Consider the following 13568-nt stretch of genomic DNA (forward strand, 5'->3'; position numbering starts at 1 on the left):
CTGTTTCACCCGTCAGTCATATTTGCCTCCTCTGCGAGTCTATGTGTACGCTTTAATACTCTCTAATCTTCTCTTCTGCTTTTTTAGTTTTTAGCCGGATTTTATTTTCAGCTGCTCCCTGTATCTGTTTGGCTGCTGCTTCCAGCTTTCTACATATTCTCGACCAATTGGGAACTCACATACGTGTTTTCCTATAGACTTATGCACAATGTTTGTTTTCCTGTCCTATGAGTGAGCAGCTCCATGACTGTTTCTGCAGCCAGAATGCCTGCAAATGCACCAAGTGTGCATGTACAAGCCCAGCACAACCTTAGATTGCACCAGGTAAGCTATCTATCTATCTATCTATCTATCTATCTATCTATCTATCTATCTATCTATCTGTCTATCTATCTATCTATCTATCTATCTGTCTATCTATCTATCTATCTATCTATCTGTCTATCTGTCTATCTGTCTATCTGTCTATCTATCTATCTATCTATCTATCTATCTATCTATCTATCTATCTATCTATCTATCTATCTGTCTATCTGTCTGTCTGTCTGTCTATCTGTCTATCTGTCTATCTGTCTATCTGTCTATCTATCTATCTGTCTATCTATCTGTCTATATCTATCTATCTATCTATCTATCTATCTATCTATCTATCTATCTATCTATCTGTCTGTCTGTCTGTCTGTCTTATCTATCTATCTATCTATCTATCTATCTATCTATCTATCTATCTATCTATCTATCTATCTATCTATCTATCTATCTATCTATCTATCTATCTATCTATCTATCTATCTGGCTGGCTGGCTGGCTGGCTGGCTGGCTGGCTGGCTGGCTGGCTGATCTATCTACACTGGATTTTCAACCTCTTCCGAGTTTAAAAAAAAAATTACTCCCTTAAAATGAATACTGCCTTAAGGTAGAACAGGTTATTTATGCTGTTAAATACTCCACAATGTTTGAAAAATGCATTTGTTTTGGTGAGTTTTCATGAGGAACATTGTAAGTAGTTTTTATCTATAGTTTGATTTATTCATTTTATATCATCGAGGCGCATGGACAGAATTTTGGTGAACTTTAAATTGTCTTCCCAGATCAAGTAAATATCATGTTATAGGCAGTGGTGCAACTAATTTCCTCTCTTAAATCCCTAATTGTTTTGGTTTTATTCAAATTGAATGAAAACCTGTTTGTCTCAAACTTTAGTTTGCTCATTTCTATGCTAATGTCTTCCAGTGTGTTTTTATTGCGGTGTATACCCAGAGCAAAGCACCAAAAACAGCTGCAATAAAACCAACTGTAATGTTTGGAACAACCTTAAAAAATAACTTTTAATTCTTCTACAGCAGTCAAAGAAAAAGAACATTTAACTGCCTACTGTCATCTACTCTTAAAAATTACTGAGCAGGGATAAATGTCCTCCATGTCCCTGGATCAGGACGTTTCAATACAAAATACATATTACAAATGTGTCCTCATTATTTAAAAAAAAAAGCATGTCTAACGTCTTGTAAAAATTTAGAAATCAAGTATATAAAATATAAGGTTAATTTTCTGCAGGCATTTCCGTAGCCCTTGTTATAGTCCAAAACACGTACCAGATTAAGCAATGTTTATGATGATAAATGGAGGAACATCAGTTTCATGTGGTTGCACTTGTCTATGTTTGTGTGGTCTACACTAATGTCACTAATTAACACTCTTTGCCTTGTTATTAAAGTCCTCAGGAAATATATTATCTTTGAGATTGGTATTACGTGATGTGACTCTACCGGGTCGTGCTTCTCTGGATTCAACACGTCATTGTTTAAAGCCTTACAAATAAAGCTTTTAGAACAACACGGCATTATTCAGTCAGTCTTTGCTTTGACAAGCGATCAGAAGTCTAAAAACACGAGCGTGCAGAATAAACAGGGCTGCTGCCGTTGATGCAGGCGGAATCACTCTGAAGGTGGAGTAAAGTGGCCCATATCCTGCTCCTTTGTTTGATCACGCCGGACTGGCGAGGAGACATTATCCAAGACTTTGAATAACGTCGCACCTCTGTTAATTCCTAATTGTATTTTTTACATGAATCTTTTTACCTTTTTGGCTGCTGGGAAGATGTTGGGGAAGATTTTCATGGGATGGTGTGACTACATAATATTACAGAGTCTAAGCGCTTCAACATTGATTAATGATTGATTTTTATACTTATTATTCCAAACTCGCGATGGCACAGGCCCACGTCTCATTTCCTGTTACTTTATGAAGACAATTAAGTTTCTACACTTTGTACCTTTTGATCATTTGCCTCATGTCAATGCTGCTGCAGGAGAAGAGGGGGGACATTTACACCCCCCCACAAATTGCATCTTTCATGCCTAATCTGCGTGTTGGGCTGAAACTTCTCCCTCTATTCCATCTGAAGTCTGTTGCTGGCTGTTACTGTGGATTATTCATGAAGCTGCATGGATTGATGCTTATTCCCCTGCTAAAATTCAGGGGGGCCACAAGTGTATGCCTGCATCTTCATTCCATTACGGTACTCCACAGCTCTTTATCAGCAGACCAGCTCAGCTTGACGGATGCGGAGAGAGAGAGAAGAGGGTGGGAAAGGCCAGGGCAGATCGCTGCAAATCTATAGTTTAGCAAAGGAGTCACTCAAAAAAGGTACAGTAACTTTTCTAGTAGTTTTAGTTTTTAGACTTAAGAAACACAGATTCTTCTGCAGTAAAAAGTGTATAAATGCTCAATATGTGTCTCACCCAGAACAACTTTAGTGGCCTTCACCATGTTGAGGAAGGGCTCTGAAATGCAGAAGAAAGACAAAGAAGTCCTGCTGGACCTGGACTATGAGGGATCCATAAAGAGTTACGGGAGCCTGCAGAACGGGAGCTTCAGCGCCCCAAAATCTGTGAGCACTCTTTTACTCTGAAAGCTGCAGTATGTCGCCCTTTCTCACAGCAGTTCGGTAAAACAAGTGCACGTACAGTTTGTCAAATCTGCTCAACTTGCTCTAATTTTGTTTAAAAATCAGAATTAAAAGCATTCGCAGCAGTTTAAAGCAGCCTGACAGAAAGACATGGGACAGACGTATCTAGAATATTTAGATCCAGCCAGGAAAAAAATAAAGTTACTTTTACAGTCAATACAAAAGCAAAGAACATGGAGAAAAAGCAACAATATTCATACATTTGAACATGATTTCACCATAGTAAAAGATGAGAGGGACTCTTTCATTATGGTGAAATCATGTTCATATTGATGCAAGATGGATGGTTAAACCCCATTAAAGAGCACATTAACCAGCCATTGAAGAAGTGATTTGGAGTCAGGAAAAGGAAAAGGAAGTAGGTGCGGCGCCGGATTGTTTTTTAATGAACTATTGTAACTCACTGCTCTGGTTGCTTATAGTTTTTAGATGCCAGTGGAGACATGGTGGACCGTGATTCCATTCAGATCCAATCGAAAGACGACATCAACCTACAAATGGGAAATTTCTTCAGAGATGGAAGAACCAAAATAGGTATTCAGTCATCCTTGCTTATTTCTTTCATCATCTTATTGTTTGGGATTGGACCTAAATTCATCTTGGGGTCAGACTTTGTCCTGGTTTGGGAGACAAGCTCGCAGGAGAGTCGGCAGGAGAAGGAGAGGACGACCAATGAAGAGGGCGAGGCCTCGACCAACGTGGAGCTTAACAGGCCCGAACCCAAGAAGACAAGGCCGGTCCAGTGGAGGGAAAAGTTTGCGCGGAATCTGGAGTCCGCTGGATTGCTCACGGAAAAGGTGCTGCAAATTCAGACGCAAGTCAGGCCCTTCGTGTAACCTGAAGTGACCGAGTGTTCTGGTTCAGGAGGAAACGACAAATGAAAGCAGGACAATACACTTCCTGAAGCTTAACGTTCCGTGGGAAGTGATGGTTTTTTACGCGGAAGAGCTGAGTTTCAGAGCTCCGCTGCAGGTGAGTTTATTCAAAATGTGTGCGGTCAGTACAGGGCTAATGCAACGTGAAAAGTTTAAAGCTTGTACAAATATTAGCCCTTCGCAAATGACTTGTTATTCTTGCTGTAGCTATTCATAATAGCATTTGCGTGCTGTGCGGCACGACCTTCTGCACATGTTCTCGTACCGCCAATGGCAACCTGGGAAAAACCACGATTTGTCCAGCAAACTTGCATCTAAAGAGTCACTTCAGTATCAGGAGTCATCCTTACAGAGGCATAAAATGCTAATATCAGACACCATAACATCTGTACTTTGGTACTTTATTTGAATTTCTTCTCCTTTTGTCCTGCAGGCACAACCGTACCTGGATTTTAACTATTCTGCACATTTGCTAAGACGCCTGTGCATCCCCAACATCATGCTAGAGCCGGTGCCAAACAGGCCGCTGGACTACTACACCTGTGCCTTCCGCAAGTCCAAGATGGAGAAGTGAGCGCCGTGTCAACACTAACTGATACGACCGTTCTTCTTCTAAATGTTGATGTCTCCGTCTAGTTTCCTTGGCAGTCACGACCGTGAGAACTTCTTCACCAACACGCAGAGGCACCGCGTGGTGAGTGTCGGGGATTCCTCTCCAGCATGTCTTTTAATCAGGTGGTTCTGGTAGATGGGTATTCCATTCAGTCGTTTGTTCCAGGCGTATGAGATTCTCACCAGGACGGTTTACGGCAAAAGGAAGAACGCTCAGGTCGGAGTGGACCGGCTGCTGAACGAAGGAGTGTACACGGCAGCGTTCCCTCTTCATGAGGTTAGATCCTAATATTGGCTCTTCAGTCTCAAAATAAAACTGTTTTGATCTTTGACCGGTACATTATCGTCACTTTGCCTCAGGGCTACTATAAGCTTCCGACTTATGGAGTTCACCCCGAGGAACTGAATCGGAGGCAAATTCTTTACCAGTACTGGGCTCGCTGGCGTAACTGGCACAAGTATCAACCTTTAGACCACATCAGGGAGTACTTTGGGGAGAAGATTGCATTTTACTTTGCTTGGTTGGGTAATTATACATAAATGCTCTACTTCAGTAACACAGTCTAAGTGTTTATTAGCTCAAAGTCAAGACACAATAATGCAACAATGATTCATTTATATTATACTCATTTTAATGGGTGAACAGCCACGGATTCAAATGGTTATACTGTTATAAAACGGCACTAACTGAGCCTGTTTGTCAAGAATATGACTTCTCTATGTCTGCGTAGGTTTCTATACAACCTGGCTGCTACCTGCTGCACTGGTGGGAACCTTGGTGTTTGTGTCTGGGCTCATATCCATGAATACCGACACCGCAGCGTGAGTCTTAGAGCCTCCTAAAGCTTGAGAAATTGGCTTAAATTACCGCAGTAGCTCCATTACCTGCATTGTGGTTGTTGTTAGATTTGTTCTCTGCACCAATCACTCATTATAGCGGTTTCTGAGTGCTGCTCGCCATGTTGGGGCTGAGCAGCACCACCTGCCACCGCAGGTCCCGGGTGCCGGTTCAGAAAACGGTCAGTTACTGCCGCGTGTCCGAGAAGTGCGTTTGGAGTTTCATAGACGGCCAAAAGTAATTACAAATCAGGGAGGGGAATGCTAAAAGTTATGATGGGATAGGAGGCGGTCGTGGTCAAAATCTTGACAAGAAATCCCCAAACATTGGGATCTGGTCTGACTGATTTGTTCAGCCAAAATGGCGGCAATAATTGACATTGTCCAGTTATTGTGCTGAGTTTATGGTTTCATGTAAAGGGAAGTCTACTATGATCAATTTAGATATATGTATATAGATTATTGTTTTGACTAAAATCCCTGTGCTGACAGGAAGGAAATCTGCAATAGTGGAGGGACTTATTTAATGTGTCCCCTCTGTAACACATGTAAAGCCTGGAACATGTCTGATATCTGCACCATGGCCAAGGTAATGAGATTTCTATTCATTTTCCTGTTGAGAGACTTTAAATGATGAATTGAGGTTTGACTCTGTACCTTGTCTGTTGGCATTGCAGATAGGATACTTATTTGACCACGCAGGAACAGTCTTCTTCAGTATCTTCATGTCCTTCTGGGCCATAAGCTTTCTGGAATATTGGAAGAGAAAAATGGTCACCTTGGCTCATCACTGGGACTGCATGGAGTTCCATGAAGAGGAGGTCTCTCAATCCTTCATTTGTTTACACTGCAATATAATCACACTGGTGTCCTGGGTGTGTTATAGCCTGTTTGACCAGGAAGCCCTTTAAGAAAACACTGCAAATGTCACCCTGTGACACGATCTCACCCCCACGCATTCCTACAGGAGCGTCCCCGGCCTGAGTTCGCAGCTATGGCCACGATGATGGAGCCAAACCCGGTCACAGGGGTGAAGGAGCCCTACTTCCCGAAGAGGACGCAGCTGTCTCGCATGCTGACTGGCTCCATGGTCATCATCATCATGGTCAGTTACACTGAATGCCAATCCGATCTTCCAAAACTGGTTTCATGGTGGCCAATTTGTAATCGGATGGGATGTCTCAGATGTGATGAACCTCAATATTCAAATCAGGACCCATACAGGTCCTAATCCTTCCCGCCACGAGAGGATCAAAGCTCTCGGTGGCGGGAATCCGGGCGGCTTTGATTTCTACACTGCTAAATACGCAGCAGGTTCCAGGTGTGGAACACCTGTGTTTGCAGTGTGCCCCCACCGCGACCTCATCGAGGAGTGTTAACATGCTGCTGCTCCTCTGTGTGCACCTTCTCAGCTGTGCGTGGTGATGATCTTCTTGGTGACGGTGGTCATGTGCCGTGGAATCATCACGGTGATGATGTTTCACACTAGGAATCACCTCCTTCAAATTGAGGTGCGTATTCCTATAATCCCCCCCCCCCAACGCACACACACACACACACACACGATGAACAAGTGCTTCCAGCACCTGCATTTGTGTGTGTGGTTCTGTCCTCAGGCAGGAACTATAGCCAACATCCTGAGCAGCATTGTGAATCTGTGCCTTATCCTGCTGATGGGCAGAATCTACACCGCCTTAGCTGAGCAGCTCACAAAGTGGGGTAAGAATCAGTCCTGCCCCACCTGCGGCAATCCATTGATTCCTCCTCAAATGACGCATGGTTAGGGGAGACGTCTGAAGTGAGCAGCCAAAGAGACCAAAGAACAGTTTATTGTACTCTTAACTGATGTTTCATTACATATTCTTAATTACAAATATATGCAGAGCTTGAAACTGCTGCGTCAACACGTCTAAGTGACTACACAGAAACCCCCGTTAGTCAGGCTGGTCTCCAGACAACAAAGGATCTTTTATCACTCATCACTTTTGCGCTGATCTCCTGTCTTGCAGAGATGCATCGAACACAAACCCAGTACGAGAACGCCTTCATTTTTAAGGTGTTCATCTTCCAGTTCGTCAACTTTTACTCCTCTCCATTTTATGTGGCTTTCTTCAAAGGAAGGTGCGACAGGACTCATGCAGAACACACACACACACACACACACATACCGGCAGATATAAAGTGTTTGAATTCTCTGTGTCACTAGGTTTGTGGGCTACCCAAACAATTATGGCACCTTGTTTGGGATGAGGAATGAAGATGTGAGTCAATAATTTACCTGGAAATGCCAGATGGTAATAATATTACACATTCCCCCTTTCAAAACCTCACCTGACTGTCTCTCTGCTGTGTCGTGTACGTGCCTCTGCACCTTCCCACTGCAGTGTGGTCCTGGTGGCTGCCTCATTGAGCTGGCCCAGCAGCTCTTCATCATCATGGTGGGAAAACAATTCATCAATAACGTTCAGGAGTTCGTTATCCCGTATGTTTCCTCTTCGAATCAATTATCTGGCTTTGGTGAATATTATGTACTTTTATGCTACTTTTCTGAATTACAGAGGCTAGGGAATTGTCACGGGCATCAAAGCGGTACATTTACAACTGGGTCCAATTAATTTTGACAGCAAAAAACAAACCCAAATGTGAAATCATATATTTTCTACGAGGAACTGTAAATGAAATATTTAATTTTTTGGATCAATGCCATTTGAAGTGAACGGCTGCCTGAAGTCAGGAGGATTAAACCAAATCTCCGTCATTTGGCTTCTCAGTTGTGCCTTTTCCTTCATTTTGAAATCGGGAGAGTGCTTTAGGAATTTTCCATTTGGCTCAAGATTCCAAGTCTTGACTTGCATCTGCAGTGAATTTATTGGTGATCTTTTAAAAAGTGATCTATAAGATTTCATGTTATAAAGCGTTCCTCAGCTCCTTCAGGGTGATAGTTTGGATTTGCTCCTAAAGTGCCCTTGAGCATGATACCGAACCCCAGATCGTGCCAATACACATGTGAGTTCATGTTTAAATGGGAAGCCCGGATGGTGCAAAGGTGTTACACAAGATCAGGGTCATAAATGAGAGAATTCAAACTGCTTTGAGCAGTCGGTGACAAGATTCTATATAAAAAAAATGCAACCAAATTATTATTTCATCCATATTTATTCTCTGAACCCTCTGATAAATCGTGACCCATTATTTCCTACGCAGAAGAACGATGGCGTTTCTGTCATATTAACCTCTGCTATCAAAATCTTCACGTCTTTATTCTGCAGCTTAATTAGAGTTAGCTCTAATTTTACTTTTAAAAAAAAACAAAACCCACATTGCCCTTACAGTAAAGTCAGGGTCTGGCTGCAGAAGAGAGGTGTGTACAAAGTGATCGGAGCGAAGGAGACCGTGGAAATTCACAGGTGGGAAGAAGACTACCAGCTGGTGAAGTCTGAAGGCCTGTTTGAGGAGTATCTGGAGATGGGTACGTCACTGATGATGGCAGCGAGACTATCGGGCCTGCAGCATGTTTTACTCCGGTGTCATTGGTCCGCAGTGCTCCAGTTTGGGTTCATCACCATCTTCGTAGCAGCGTGCCCTCTCGCACCACTCTTTGCTCTCCTCAACAACTGGGTTGAAATCCGTCTGGATGCCCACAAGTTTGTGTGCGAGTACCAGCGGCCGGTGGCTGAGCGCGCCCAGAATATCGGAGTGTGGTTAAACATCCTGGAAATCCTGTCACACATGTCCGTCACTGCAAATGTGAGTTGGAGGACGGTGATATTTACCACAAATGTATATTTGGCTATCTCTGCTCTACAGTGTGTTGTGTCGTTTTTGTCCGACCTCTGCAGGCTTTCCTAATCGCGTTCACGGCTGATTTTTTACCTCGTCTGCTCTACAAGTACAAGTTTGATAATGAACTCCATGGATACATGAATTTTACCCTGGCTTATGCCCCTCTTAACTACACTGACTACCCCTTGTGCAGGTAGGAGTGTGGAATCAAGCTTTGATGTTACATTTGCATTTTTAACTTTGGATTACGCTTTTAAATTTGTATGTTAACATAATTTTGGGTCTCACGCTGCATTTCCAATTATTTAAGAGCATGGCAGTGTGTTTTTCAAAGGTACAAACTGGTCTGACTTTTAATTTAGGTGGCGGTGTTTGTCGTCCAAACCTGTTAGACTTGTTGCATGTGCTTTAACAGACATGTCACAGCATCACATGATGCAACATTCCCAAATAGACTGTGCTTCTGTCTATTGTTATTTTGTTCTTTTGTGTTTTCATTATCTTTTCATTGGTAGAATTCAGTCATTTAATTTCTTCCAGTGTTTGCCAAATGTGGATATTCCTGAATGTCTAACTCTTGATTTTGGAGTGAAGAGATCCACCATATTGATGAAACAACAGTATATTCTACAGTCACTCTTTGTATCTTGTAGATACAAAGATTTCAGAGACAACAACGGAAAATACACGCTGTTTTACTGGGAACTTCTTGCCATCAGACTTGGCTTTATTATTGCTTTTGAGGTAGGAGATACTTTTGCTATATCGTGCTACCGATTTTATTTGAGTCTTGGTATGTAATTTGTTTTTATACTGTACATTCACATTTCATGGTGTCTTTTTGCCACTTTATTTGTCAGTGTAGTATCATTTTATTTAGGATTTATTTTGTAAAACAGCAGAGAAATAGTTCTCGGTTTCATTCTGATGAGTTGAGTGTTTATTGCAGCATTTGAGATGGGCCTGACTGATATCCACAGACTTCCAGGAAGCAGTTATGTTTAGTCTGTTGACCATCTTTATCTTTCTCCATCCCCAGCACGTAGTTTTCTTTGTGCTGCGAGCGATCGAATGGGTCATACCTGATGTGCCCGAGTCTCTGGAGGTGAAGATCAAGAGGGAGCGCTACCTGGCCAAGCAGGCTCTGGCTGAAAATCATGAGGTTCTCTTCCAAGGGGTCACCGCTGCCACCCTGGGAACCTCCGGTCCAGGTCAGCCCCAAATTTTGGCTATGTGATCTTTTGGTGAAAATCAAAATGTAATCATTCTAAAATAACATATGAGTGGGTGCATTCAAACACAAAACAAAGGCTCAAAGGTGTGAAACTCTGCAAAGTGTCATAAAATATGGGGCAGTAAACTTACAAGACCATATTTGATAAGAACAACACCAACAAAGAAACAGTGTGTGATCTCTGATTACAGTTATCTTTTAACTTTTATGATGTCTTCAAAGGTTCTGCTGACTCAAATACAAAGAATCGGAATATCGAAACAGTTGTTGCGCCTGTTTCCATCGACCCACATCTTTTTTGAGCTGAAGTTTTTAGATAGTTATAATATTTTTGGTGCCACACAGAAATGATCCTTTAGAAAGTTAGCAAGGTAGAAATACTGATGTTAATGTGATTACGGGAACGATACATTAGAGTTTACAACTTTAATAGGATAAACAACCTGAGCACTGAATCCTCTGCAAATCAATCTGCAACTGGCTAATTGCCTTAGTTAAAAAAGGAATATAATGTAATAAAATGTGCCTAGTGCTCATCACCTGTGCATAGTTTATAGATAAAAGACAACATAATGACTCTTGTTTGTACAGTTACTTGTTCACTTACATTTTTCCAGCCAATTCCCAATAGAGGAAAAAATGCAATCATGACTTTATCGTGACATCTGGGTGGAATCAACTTTGTTATCACCTTCATCTGCTTCCCATACCTGGAGAAATCCACTATATATGAGCTTTAAAGTGTGGGTTTAAAAACTGTATGCTAGATCTAATAGAGCCAAACGTTTCGGAGCATCAGAACATTTGGAAAAAGGTCGAGGATCTAAATCGATCAGGAGGAAAATTCTACTGATGCAACAGGGAAGCAGATGGTATTTCTTCTGACTAACTTTCCTCTCTCTGTTCCGGCACGACATCTTCTGTGGCCACAGTGAATCGCCCGTCGCTCCGCACAAACGTGACATAAGACCTCAGCGTGGGAAAAAAGGTGGAGTGGAGGAGCAGGAAGAAAGGAGAGAGAGAGAGGCACTTTTGTGGGACACCATTTATGACTGAATTCCATTTTATATTTGTCTGAAATCAAAATAAATGCAAGACAAGCAAGTAGCTGCATGAGAGAGGAACAATCCAACCATGATGAAACTTGTTTCTTTCTTTGTGAGTGCATCACAGCCACACGGAGCAGTGCAGCCCAACGCAGTCAGTGGTGCAATTTGAGGCCAAACAACTGAGCAAATCAATTCACTTTGATACGTTTCGATTTGCTTTGGTTACAAGTTAATCTGATCCGGTCCTGCTCAGTCCACTTCAGCTCAGTTCAAGCAGAACCTGCCTTGTGTCGACTGTTTCGAGACACAACAAACAGCAAAATCATTCAAGCATTTTGCAGGGATCATCGTAAATGACGCTCTCCTGCATGCGATACTTGCAGTGCGTGCAGTCCAAAAACATGATCCAAACAAAGGTGCACTTTATGAGAGCACGAGAATATATTAAGGCTGGATTAAACCAGCAGATAAAGTAATCATATTAGCAATGATATTTAGTTTTCTAGTTTGAAATGTTGGGAACTTAATCAAACCAATCTCCAGGAAGGAGGCAGTACCTGTTACAACAGCTCATTCATGATTTATTATATCACTGCAGACCATTTATAAATCATTTGTAAACTGTGTTTTGAATCGATACCTCTGTATGTTAACCTTTTCTCCACGCTTGTTCGTCATGTTCATCAATGCTCTGCACTGTTTTCATGTAAGGTTTGCAGATGACCCCAGTCCTCAAGCACATGGAGAAACTAAGCATTGCTTTGTGAACATTCTGGAGGTCTGAGCGCTCCTTTTGTGGCAGATCTTCCTCTGCCCTCTTCTTCGCTCCCTCACATGATGGAACTCCCTGCAGATTGGAGAGAGCTGCAGACGCTGATTTATTAGGTGTCAGAAAAGACAGGTGTTCGTTGATGATTCCCCCCCCCCCCCTCCACAAACACCACCTCTAGCCTTGGGCAACTCCTGTCTTTTATTTTAACCCCTCCCCCTCCTCTTTACACCAACTTTACATATGTCTGCACGCTGCTCTCCCTCTGTCTCTTTTTGGACTTAAATATTGGTTTCTTTCCATGAACCTTCTCCTGGCCATGCGAATAGTTTGAGTTCTTCTGGCCTGCAGGAAGAGTGAGTTAGCACATGTCAACAAGCACAGGTATGTACTGTGAACACCAGCGGACTGATCCATCATCTGCTGCACAGACAGCAGCCTTTCGGGGGCTATTAGATGTTAGCTCCAGATGCTAACACAGGGTGAAAACAATAGACAGCAATAAGAAAAGTAAAATCCATAAGAAAAAAAACCCAAATGATAATTTATAGGCTGAGCAACAAAGAAGCAATACAGAGTGATAGAAAGCAATATTTTTTTGTCATATTTTTATGAATATGTCATTAGTAAACCTTCTATTTTGCATCTGTACCAAACTCTGACTAAATAGTGCAATATGTTTTTATTTTCTAATAAGTTTCTTAATGCATTAAAATGGACTTTTAATGGACAAAAGTCCCTCCCAAGGTTAAAACCACTGAGTGCAAAAGCAATACTTAAATACAAATGAATAACATTTCACTTTAAATGAGTCCTCATCCACGGCAAGTTGGATGTGGACTGGAGCAGCAAAGGAATGTGATTCTTGAGAATCTTTCTTGACGATGTTGATTCACTTTATCAAAGAAATGGCTACGATAATGAATATTGTTTTGCACATATTCCAGTCAAGGTCCATATTCTGATTTTCATGTTGTTCCGAATAAACTTATAAACACACAATGGTGTTGATAAGTCTTTTATCTTTCAGCATCAGTTTCCAAGCAGTCTGAAGAACGTGGTTTAGCTTTCGTTTGTGCGGTCTAACGTTTTTTAAACGTGTGTCTGTTCCACTGCTCCACAAGAGACTGCGAGGAAATAGACCTCCAAAACTATTAGAAACCAGCACAGGTTATAAATTCCTGTAAATAAAGAAAAATTCTGCATTTTGTCTTCAGCTTAAACATTTCTTGGGAAAAAATAATGAACAAGAAATAATCTTAAGTGTTTCTTATCATTATTAGAGCTATGTCTGTGTGACGGATGAGACCCAATTTCAAGAGGTTTATTGTTTGTTTGTTTACTCCTGTGATGTTAATTAGCCGTTAATGTGCATTAAAGCCAATACTATTTTCCCTTCAACCAAAAAAATATTCCCCTACTTTTAGCCAGCAACCAC

The 13568-nt window shown here is 41.7% G+C and overlaps 1 protein-coding gene across 4 annotated transcripts; it reads left to right on the top strand.

Annotated features, from left to right (window-relative positions):
• The first annotated feature begins 4 nt into the window (after positions 1 to 4).
• On the top strand, positions 5 to 13132 carry ano11 (anoctamin 11). 4 transcript variants are annotated; one of them, XM_057039693.1, is made up of 25 exons: positions 6 to 324; positions 2482 to 2649; positions 2749 to 2893; positions 3394 to 3505; positions 3581 to 3768; positions 3836 to 3943; positions 4280 to 4416; positions 4483 to 4540; positions 4625 to 4735; positions 4819 to 4984; positions 5190 to 5280; positions 5788 to 5884; positions 5973 to 6116; positions 6263 to 6400; positions 6708 to 6806; positions 6912 to 7014; positions 7305 to 7416; positions 7502 to 7556; positions 7680 to 7777; positions 8628 to 8764; positions 8837 to 9042; positions 9135 to 9271; positions 9732 to 9822; positions 10118 to 10289; positions 11245 to 13132. In XM_057039693.1, the coding sequence occupies exons 3-25, from the start codon at positions 2771 to 2773 to the stop codon at positions 11277 to 11279; spliced, it is 2718 nt and encodes a 905-aa protein (XP_056895673.1). In that variant the 5' UTR covers positions 6 to 324; positions 2482 to 2649; positions 2749 to 2770; the 3' UTR covers positions 11280 to 13132. The 4 variants fall into 4 exon arrangements, with proteins under 4 accessions (XP_056895670.1, XP_056895672.1, XP_056895673.1 ...); XM_057039690.1 differs by having other exon boundaries at positions 5 to 324; positions 6708 to 7014; XM_057039692.1 differs by having other exon boundaries at positions 5 to 324; positions 2533 to 2649; positions 6708 to 7014.
• Positions 13133 to 13568: the final 436 nt, after the last annotated feature.

This window comes from Takifugu flavidus, chromosome 8, assembly GCF_003711565.1.
Source record: "Takifugu flavidus isolate HTHZ2018 chromosome 8, ASM371156v2, whole genome shotgun sequence".
NCBI lineage: Eukaryota > Metazoa > Chordata > Actinopteri > Tetraodontiformes > Tetraodontidae > Takifugu > Takifugu flavidus.

Coding starts and splice junctions, on each gene's coding strand:
- ano11 (XM_057039690.1), top strand. CDS start 2,771: ATGTTGAGGAAGGGCTCTGAAATGCAGAAGAAAGACAAAGAAGTCCTG. Junction 3,506..3,580: donor AGATGGAAGAACCAAAATAG/GTATTCAGTCAT, acceptor TCTTGGGGTCAG/ACTTTGTCCTGGTTTGGGAG. Junction 9,043..9,134: donor ACATGTCCGTCACTGCAAAT/GTGAGTTGGAGG, acceptor CGACCTCTGCAG/GCTTTCCTAATCGCGTTCAC.